This window comes from Antechinus flavipes, chromosome 3, assembly GCF_016432865.1.
Source record: "Antechinus flavipes isolate AdamAnt ecotype Samford, QLD, Australia chromosome 3, AdamAnt_v2, whole genome shotgun sequence".
In the NCBI taxonomy this organism is placed as follows: Eukaryota; Metazoa; Chordata; class Mammalia; order Dasyuromorphia; family Dasyuridae; genus Antechinus; species Antechinus flavipes.
The window spans coordinates 570,744,149-570,753,460 of record NC_067400.1 but is presented as its reverse complement, the minus strand read 5'-3'; the positions used below and the strand labels follow the sequence as shown (position 1 = coordinate 570,753,460).

The 9,312-nt window shown below is 39.8% G+C and overlaps 1 protein-coding gene across 1 annotated transcript; it reads right to left on the bottom strand.

The window, feature by feature from the left end:
- Window positions 1-600: 600 nt before the first annotated feature.
- PPCS (phosphopantothenoylcysteine synthetase) lies at window positions 601-9,197 on the bottom strand. The gene is made up of 3 exons (XM_051987920.1): window positions 8,568-9,197; window positions 8,019-8,122; window positions 601-1,379 (listed from the first exon to the last, which is right to left on the bottom strand). Exons 1-3 carry the CDS (start codon window positions 9,082-9,084, stop codon window positions 1,056-1,058), a joined length of 945 nt encoding a protein of 314 aa, XP_051843880.1. The 5' UTR covers window positions 9,085-9,197; the 3' UTR covers window positions 601-1,055.
- Between the last annotated feature and the right edge of the window lie 115 nt (window positions 9,198-9,312).

The window sequence follows — 9,312 nt, the reverse complement described above, 5'->3', positions numbered from 1 at the left end:
AGAATAGGGACATGGCATCCCCACAATCTGGAAAATATACATAAAATTTTTGGCCCTCCCTTCTTACCATACATGTCTGAATATTTTATTTTCTTTTTATGGAGTGTTTATAATACCTTACTATCAAATGTGAGTAAAATATTTTGGTCAAAGGTTCTGTGTTATCTGCTGGCTTCCACAAAACTCCCCCAAAATTCCCATTTAATTCCTTATGCCAACCCTGATATATTGAAACTTTAATCTCATTGTGGAAAGGATAACTGTACTTTAATGGAAAATGGTGAAATAACAAATGGCAAGAGACTATTGTTTCCTTAGAGGGAGTGACAAATACAGAAAACAAAGAAATATGGAAAAAATTGTGATAAAGCTAACAGTTCTGCCAACAATTTAATATCATATCTGTTTTTCCAAAGTTGTGCCAATATTGGGTTTTAGAATTTTAAACTACTTTTTTTCTTTGCCAATTTTCCATGAGTATAAGGTGGAATCTCATCACACTTTAATAAAACATCAATCACTATTATGATTATATTTAAAAAGCAATATAACTTTAAGTACAGAGATGGAAGACACTAAAAAAGAACACAGAACAAAAAATTACTTTGTTAAAAGTTTATGTAGACAGATGTGTTTTAATTAAAATATAAAAACTCTTGAGTTTAGAATTTTATTTGGGCTTTTGTTCCGTTTATTCTTTGATTTTTTTTTTCTGAGGTTGATATTTAGCTAGCTGTAAAATATTTTAAATAGAAAATGAGAACTATATACCCTTTATTCTTTTCCCAGTTGAAGTAGTAAATTAAGTTATAGAAATCTAGAACTGGTTTGCTTTTGTTTTCATTTTTAATGAGCTTCAAATAACCATTAAATGAAAAAACCAAACCAATTTGAAATTAAATATTCCCTTTCTATTCCAACATTCTTTTCACCTTTCTACAGATTTTCCTTTTCTTATGGAAAGCAAAAGACAATTTCCATTTCCCTGAACTACCTTCTTATTCAAGCCACTGTCCAGGTCACAACTTCGGATTTGGTAGACAAAACTCTTTGTCTCAGTTTTTCTCATTTATAAAAGCTATGTGTCGAGACTGTAGGTTACTCACAATCTTTTCTTCTATTTCCATACCTTTTTCCATTTCTTCATCAGAAAGAGACAACTGTGTTTCTGAGTCTTTGGTCACAATAACCACGTAGGACCTCCGAGATTCAAGGATATTGGCCACCACAACCTGATGACAGTAAGTCTCCAGAGCCTTCCGGGCATGATCAATTACAACTGAGGGGTCTGTCTCCAACTTAAAGGAAATTACAAAGGCCTTGGGAGCCCAGTCTTTAACAAGAGGAGAAAGCATTTTTGGCACCATCTTCATTGTTATCTGTATGGGAAAAGAAAAAGTTTAACACCAGAAAAGATGTTCACATAAGAGATCCCTATCAACTGAAACCAAGGGAGTCTGGAATGAGCTTTCTTACCATGTTCCAGCTCATAAAGGAATTGTCAATTTCAGAGATCCTTGGGACTAGATGGGCCTTTCAAGAGCATCTAGCCTGACTCTTATGCAGTGAGTGAATCCCCTCTATCCTATAATCATTTAAATGAGAGCTCACTTATCAATGTCATCTGTGTATTTCTGGTAAAGAAAATGGTTTTCTGATTAGTATTTCCAAAATTACAACAAGGTTTGAAGAGAAATGGAAATAACCTTAATAGTATAAGGTCACAAGAGAGCATTAAGAGCTGGCAGACATAAGAAACATGTTTTTGTCATCTTAACTGGTTAACCTGAACATCTCCTTATTAGACTGAAATGAGATCAATAGCACTCTTTCAATATGCAGCTTTTTGGATGTCTAGTTTAAAAGTTTAAGTATACTAGAACTCTTGGGAATGGGATAAAGAGGGAACAACAAATATATTTTGGAAAGACATAAATGTCTACTAAGTTCTTATATAGAAATGAGGGAAAGGGTGGAGGGAGAGGATAAGGGAGGTATCTTTGTCAGGAAGAAGGAGTGTAGATTAAGTAACAGGAGGGCAAGGTAGCAGGTAAAAGTGAAGCAGGAGTCTGGAGGGTTAGGAAGTGCGTGAATGAGTAAGAATGTGTGTGTGTGTGTGTGTGTGTGTGTGTGTGTGTGTGTGTGTTTGTGTTTGTGTAAAGAACTCTTATGCTGCTATATACTGGAAAGATGCTGATGGCCTGTGAGTGCAAAATATATCCCTTGAAGTATATGTCTGTATGAGCCAAATACAAGGTCAGGTTATAAGTTTAATACCGTATATACTCGAGTGTAAGCCAAGTTTTTCTGCCTAATTTTTGGGCAGAAAATCCCCTCCTCGGCTTATACTCGAGTCACTAGATAAAACATATGTAAATATCCCTTTGAATGCCCCTCTGCTGTGTAGTATACAGCGCGAGTGCCGACTGTGATACTACAGGGCCGGCCGTTGCTACGGTGATGCAGCTGTTCCTGTAGTATCACAGTCGGTAACTGGACTGTATACTAATGCTGGCAACCGCTCTACATACGTATACTGGCACCTGCTCTCCAACTCTGTGGGCACCGGTGCGCTACCTAAACCTAATGATATAATAAGTTTTCCCAGATTTTTGGGTTAAAATTAGGGGCCTCGGCTTATATTCGGGTCGGCTTATACTCGAGTCAGCTTATACTTGAGTATATACGGTAACTATCTGTCCTGTCCACCTAGCACTACTACATTAGAGAGGTTCCATTATATTTATTTAGACTTTCACTTTTGTATTCTAATTTAGCCTCATAATAAATTACAGAAGACTGATCAGCATACCAAAGTTTTTGACAGGCCTTTCTAAGAGAATGTGAACAATAAACTGAATATCAGAAGTTTTTAATCCTTTCTTCCAGTACAATCATTTTTTGATTTCTTTGATTAAAAGAGTGATTATGTCCAAGGTAATCTCAAAATTTCTACTTGTAGCAATCTTCAAAATGGACATTATGACCAATCAAATTTTTCCTGAGAAATTTAGAGTATATGATTTATTTATTTTTAATTGAGAATCTCTTTTCTTTATCAAATCTATAAGGAACAGTAACATATGCTCTTTAATTCCCTTTAAGTTTGCAAATAGTACATTAAGATTTGGGAAACAAAATTTTAGTTAAACTGGCCCACAGCAGTTCCCTGAATTTATTTCTTACTATCAAGCCTTTAAAGAAAGTGCCAAAGCTCCTACTGTGCACTATCTCCTCTAGAAAGGCTTTCCTAATCCTCTTGGTTATGAGTGCACTTTCCCTCATCCTCCAATTAGTATATATTAGCTTATGTTGGCATATGGTACACCCCTGGAGTATGAAAAATTCTCCAGGGCGGTGACAACTTTCCATTTCATCTTCATATTCCTAATGCTGAACACTGTGACTTGAATAGTAGATGCTTTCAATATTTGTGGATTGGACTCAATTTTAAATCTGTCAAAGAACAATGAGGAGAAAACTAAATTAATTACTGATTCCTTAAACTTAATTGTTCTTTAATGTCAGAAGTCATTCAAAAGAGATACTATGGCCAACATTCAAAGAGCACAGAATTATTATGTAGACTATTACTTCAAAGATTTCTGTGATGTGACATTTTTGTCATAGATATGTCTAAATATCCCTAAGATAGTCTTCATGAGTTACACATGAAGAAACATTCATCAGATGGAATCTGAGTGATGACTCTGTAAGCTTAGCTAGACTAGTCCTTGGATGACAGGTCTGGTGTGTGTTCTAGATTCATACTAAATTACCAAAGCTTTTCCAAGTAGAACCTGCCAGATCTCAAGATCTTACAGATAGACTAAATATTGAGATCATGGCAAGACTTCATGCTAGCATTCAAATTTAGTTCATTTTTCTCTATAACCAATCGTCTTTTCAAGAAATAAGGTACTTATTCTATTTCTGATTAAGCACTTGTCTCCTATTCAACATTCAAGTATAATTTATATGTAGATAACTCCCAAATAACACACAGATTTAGCAGCAGTCCTACCAAATTTCCAATCCTGCATTCCCACAGGGTACGGAGCACCAAGCCTGGAGTCAGGAAGACTGCTTCCTAATTTCCTATTAGCCTCAGAGACTCCCTATGTGACCCTGGGTAGGTCATTTAACTCAGTTTCCTCATTATTCAAATGAACTGGTAAAAGAAATGGCAAAGAAATGGTACCTTTGTCATGATAACAAGTAATCTCAAACTCAACATGCACCCTTTTTCTAAACTTCCCCTATGCTGTCATCCAAGTTCACCACCTGAGTCACTCTTAAAGCCTTGCTCTCCCTCACCCCCATCTCTTCTTGTGCCTTCACCCAACCTTCCCCGTAGGTCTTCAGCCTGCCACCCAAACTTGTCCAATCCATCCTCCAGACGCCATGTTGCTCTCCTGCTCTCTAGAATCAAATATCAACACTTTCATTTGCTAATATCTAAAGCCTTTCATAACCCGACTCCAATCTTTCTTTCTATCACACATTCCTCTCCTCTGTGCAGTCTCTGGTCTGGCCAAATTGGCTATCTGTCCTCCAGGTAGGGAAGGCATTATTAGCATCCATTTCTCAGGATTTCAAAGTTCCTTCAAATATCTGTTTAAATGCCACTCTTTAAGCAAGGCCTTCCTAGATCTCCCCTCAATGCCAGTGACAAAGTTACCTTATTTGTACTTATACATGTATGTGTATCACATTGCTGTCTTGTTCCTGAGCACAAGTTCCTTGAGCTGGGATGTTTCGTTTTTGACTCTCTATCCTTAATACCTAGCACAACAGTTGGCAAATTGTTTGAAGTGCATGTAGATGGAAAGAGAAAACAAGAGGCAGAATGGGGTTTAAAATATTGTCAACAGCAACAACAGTCATTAAAAGAGATTTGGCAGGCAGATAAAATAAAAAAGTCATGATCCTTTAGGAATTTTAAAGATGATAGCTGTGGAAGTGTAACAGTGCTAAGCACTGTGCCTGACACATAGTAGATGCTATATAAATGCTTATTTCCTCTTCCTCCTGGTTAAAAATTTTCAAAAATATTTATTTTTCCAAATACATTAAGATAGTTTTCAATATTCATTTTTTTTCCTTCTCTCCCTTATCTATTCCTTCCCCAAGACAGCAAGTAATCTGATATATGTGTGCAATTCTTTTAAATGTGTTTCTGTATTCATCATGTGTAAAAAAAAAAAAAAAAATCAGCTGGCTCTTTTATTCTACAACTAAGGAAACTAAGGAAACCCAGGAAGTAATATGCAAAAATTATTTTGGTATTTTACAAAGGTCAGCTTTATGCTATTTGACTGAAAACACTTCTCTATTTCATGAGGCATGCAACATGTAAATTTATTTAAAACTTGGGAAAGATGATATGCTTATGCAAAGAGAAAAGATAAAATTTCTTAATATTTATCCACAAAAAAGTTAATATACTATTGTGAACATTGACCATACACCAAAAATAAGCTGTCAAAAAAAAAAGATAATTACGTTATTAAAAATAACACTAATTAAAATGGTACTTGGATTTGAAGGAAATGTATGCTTAATATATGGTTTTATATATGTACATATGTATAAAATATATATTTAAAATATAAAATATATATAATATAAAATATATTTTTTAAAATTTTTGCTGAGGCAGTTGGGGTTAAGTGACTTGCCTAGGGTCACACAGCTAGGAAAGGTTTAGTGTCTGAGACCAGATTGGAACTCAGGTCCTCCTGACTTCAGGGATGGTGCTCTATCCACTGCACCACCTAGCTGTCCTATGGTTCAGTATTGTGTACAATCTTGACTTAGATAAAGAGTGTATTTTGAAGTCAAGGGTAGATTTCTGAAGGAGCTACAGAGGAGGATAAGAAGTATGCATGTGTTACTACTAGGCTTATATCTCAAAGAGAGTTTAAAGAAGGAAAAGGGACTGTATGTACAAGAATGTTTGTGTCAGCCCTCTTTGTAGTGGCCAGAAACTGAGTGGATGCCCACCAACTGGAGAATAGCTGAATAAATTGTGGTATATGAATGTTATGGAATATTACTGTTTTGTAAGAAAGGACCAACAGGATGATTTCAGAAAGGCCTGGAGAGATTTACATGAACTGATGCTGAGTGAAATGAGCAGGACCAGGAGATCATTATATACTTCAACAACAATACTATATGATGATCAATTCTGATGGACGTGGCTCTCTTCAGCAATGAGATGAACCAAATCAGTTCCAATAGAGAATAGTTCCATCGAAAGAACTCTGGGAGATGACTAAGAACCACTACATAGAATTCCCAATCCCTCTATTTTTGTCCGCCTACATTTTTGATTTCCTTCACAAGCTAATTGTACACTATTTCAAAGTCCGATTCTTTTTGTACAGCAAAATAACTGTATGGACATGTATACATATATTGTACTTAACTTATACTTTAACATATTTAACATGTATTGGTCAACCTGCCATCTGGGGGAGGGGGTGGGGAGGAGGGGAAAAGTTGGAACAAAAGGTTTTGCAACTATCAATGCTGAAAAATTACCCGTGCATATAAACTTGTAAATAAAAAGCCATAAAATAAAAAAAAGTATGCATATGTAAATCAGGGATCCACTACTTCCTTGTCTCTTTAGCCCTGTTCCCAATGGAATCCCACCAGAATTTGCAAAATATTTCTGGAAAGCCCAAAGAATTGATATGGGTCCTCTCAAATGCTAATAAAGATACTTAGAACACTTCCTTTTATCATTGGGCATCTATGCTAAGTCACTGAGTCAAAGATGTGAACTTCTAAAAACTGGTCAAGTATATTAGTATTATAACTCCTGCTCATCATAAAAGTAAACTTGGGTGCTAAAAGACTGTTGATGCAATGAAAACTCAGGCAGGTCCCATCAAGCTGGAAAGGCCTCCCATCACATATCAGGCAATGAACCATCTACCTGTTATCCAAGAATCAATCTAGCTAAGTACAACAAAACTTCTCAATAGGTTGATAAATGTTCTTTTTGTTAGTCACAGTAACTCTGTGGATGAGATTTGAATAGGTTGTTATCTATGTATATGGTAGATGTACTCAGAAGGATGACATTGAAGATCCTTGAAGTATTTATAAAGTGGTATTCTGCAGCTGGGGTTGGAGAAGGAAGTATTTGATCTGATAAGGAAGGAAAGCCATTGAGAATGCTAAGGTCCATTAAAGAAATAAATAATTTCTTTAAGGAAAAGGGGAAAGACTGCACAAAAGACTTGGATTTGATAAATTTCACTGTGGTCTACAGCTCTAACATTCTGATTATATACCTAAACTATCCTCTTTAAACACACAAAATTTCTGCAGAACCATTTGGAAAGGTTATTCTCACTTCTCACTAGGTTGATAAAATAGTTCTTTTTGTCAGTCACAGTAACCCTCTGGATGAGATTTGAATAGGTATATTGGTAGATGTACTTAGAAGGATGACACTGAAGATCCTTGAAGAATTTATAAAGTGGTATTCGGCAGTTGGGGTTGGAGAAGGAAGTATTTGATCTGATAAGGAAGGAAAGCTATTGAGAATGCCAAGATCCACTAAAGAAATAGTTTCTTTAAGGAAAAGGGGAAAGACTGCACAAAAGGCTTGGATATGATATATTTCACTGTGGCCTACAGCTCTAACATTCTGATTATATACCTAAACTATCCTCTTTAAACAGAGGATAAATAAACTACTTCCTTGTCTCTTTAGCCCTGTTCCCAATGGAATCCCACCAGATTTCTGCAGAACCATTTGGAAAGGTTATTCCGGGTCTTAGGAACAGGTTTTCAATTTATGGACTGTATTTGGGTAATTCCAAACTAAATAACCCCAAAGTCTGCTCCAACTGTCTAATCTGACAGTCTTCAGATTTATAGGCATCCAGGATACACTGCTTTAGTCTACATATCAGTCTGACCACAGACAAAGAGCAAGCTGGTCCAAGCTTGGTCACCGACCCTAAATCTCAGTGGGAAAAATAAGTCTTACATACCTGCAAAGGGCCTCCAGAGGACTGGATCTTATGCTCAGGCATTTCAGAGGCGGGCACGTAGAAATCCGACACGGCAGCAGCCAGATAAAACATTGCAGAGGAGCCTGTAAAGAGAAACGGTGACAAAGCACCGTGGATAGGACGCTTGACTTAGGTTGGTCAAGTTTTGAGTTCAAATTCTGCTGCTTTGGGCATCTGTTAGCTAAATAATTGGGGAGACAGATTAACTTGTTTCCTCCTCTCTAAAATGGGAATAGCTACACCTACGTCCCAGGAGACTGCTGTGAAAATCCAATGAGTTAATAACTGAGATCACACTCCAGTGCAGGGCACATTGCAAGCGCCATAGAAATGTCAGCTACTATTAGGTGGGCCTGCGGACCTCCAGAGCTACAGGGCTATGAGAGGGGCCCCTGGGAGGAGGTGGGCGGCGGGCAGGTCCCCGGGCGCTCGCGGCTGTGAGCAGCTAGCAGCGGGCGCGGCGCCCGGGGGAGTCAAGGTCACGGGGCAGAGGCGGCGCAGGGCTGGGCCTGCATCTTCCCCACGTACCGAGCGGGCTGAGCGCCTGGGCCGCGGCCTGCAGTAGGTGTAGGTAGTCGTTCAGGGTGGTGAACTCTACGGCCAGGAAGGTACCGGCGTTGGCGGCGTCTTGGTAACTGAGCAAGGCGTCGGCGAAGCCCGGCAGAGCGGCGGCTTCGGCCTCCAACAGCAGGCGGCCTCCAGAGCCCTCGGTCTCGCTCCGGGCAGGCCGCAGAGCCGAGAGCCAAGCCTGCGGGGGGAAGTGGTGCGCGAAGGGGAATGCGGAGCGCGCGCGGTGCAGGAACAGCACCCCGTAGCCGGCGCGCAGGAAGCTCTCGGCCGAGGCCGCGCCGCGCCGCCCGCTGCTGAAGTTGTCCAGGAAGCGCACGGTGCGAGCCTCCAAGGGCACCTTGGTGCCGCCCGACGTGATGAGCACCACCCGCCGGCCCTGAGCACCCAGCTGCGCGGCGAAGCGCTGCATGAGCGCCGCGTTCCGCGCCACGCCGGGAGGCTCCGGGAACTCGGTGCCCAGGATTGCTTCCGCCATCGGTCCGACACTCACACCGGGCCTGCGCAGCCGCTGCCAATCAGCCCGAGCCCCAGCTACTGCGCAGCCGTCGAAGGGCGAAGATCCCGAAGCCGCTTCTGTTGCCTTAGCGACGGCCCAGTGGCTGGGCTACCTGAAGCTAGAAAATGGTAGCGGGAAGGGAGATTCCTCCCCGACCCCAGCCAGAGACTGAGGTGGCCGCAGGAGACCCGGTCCTTTTCTTTCAGC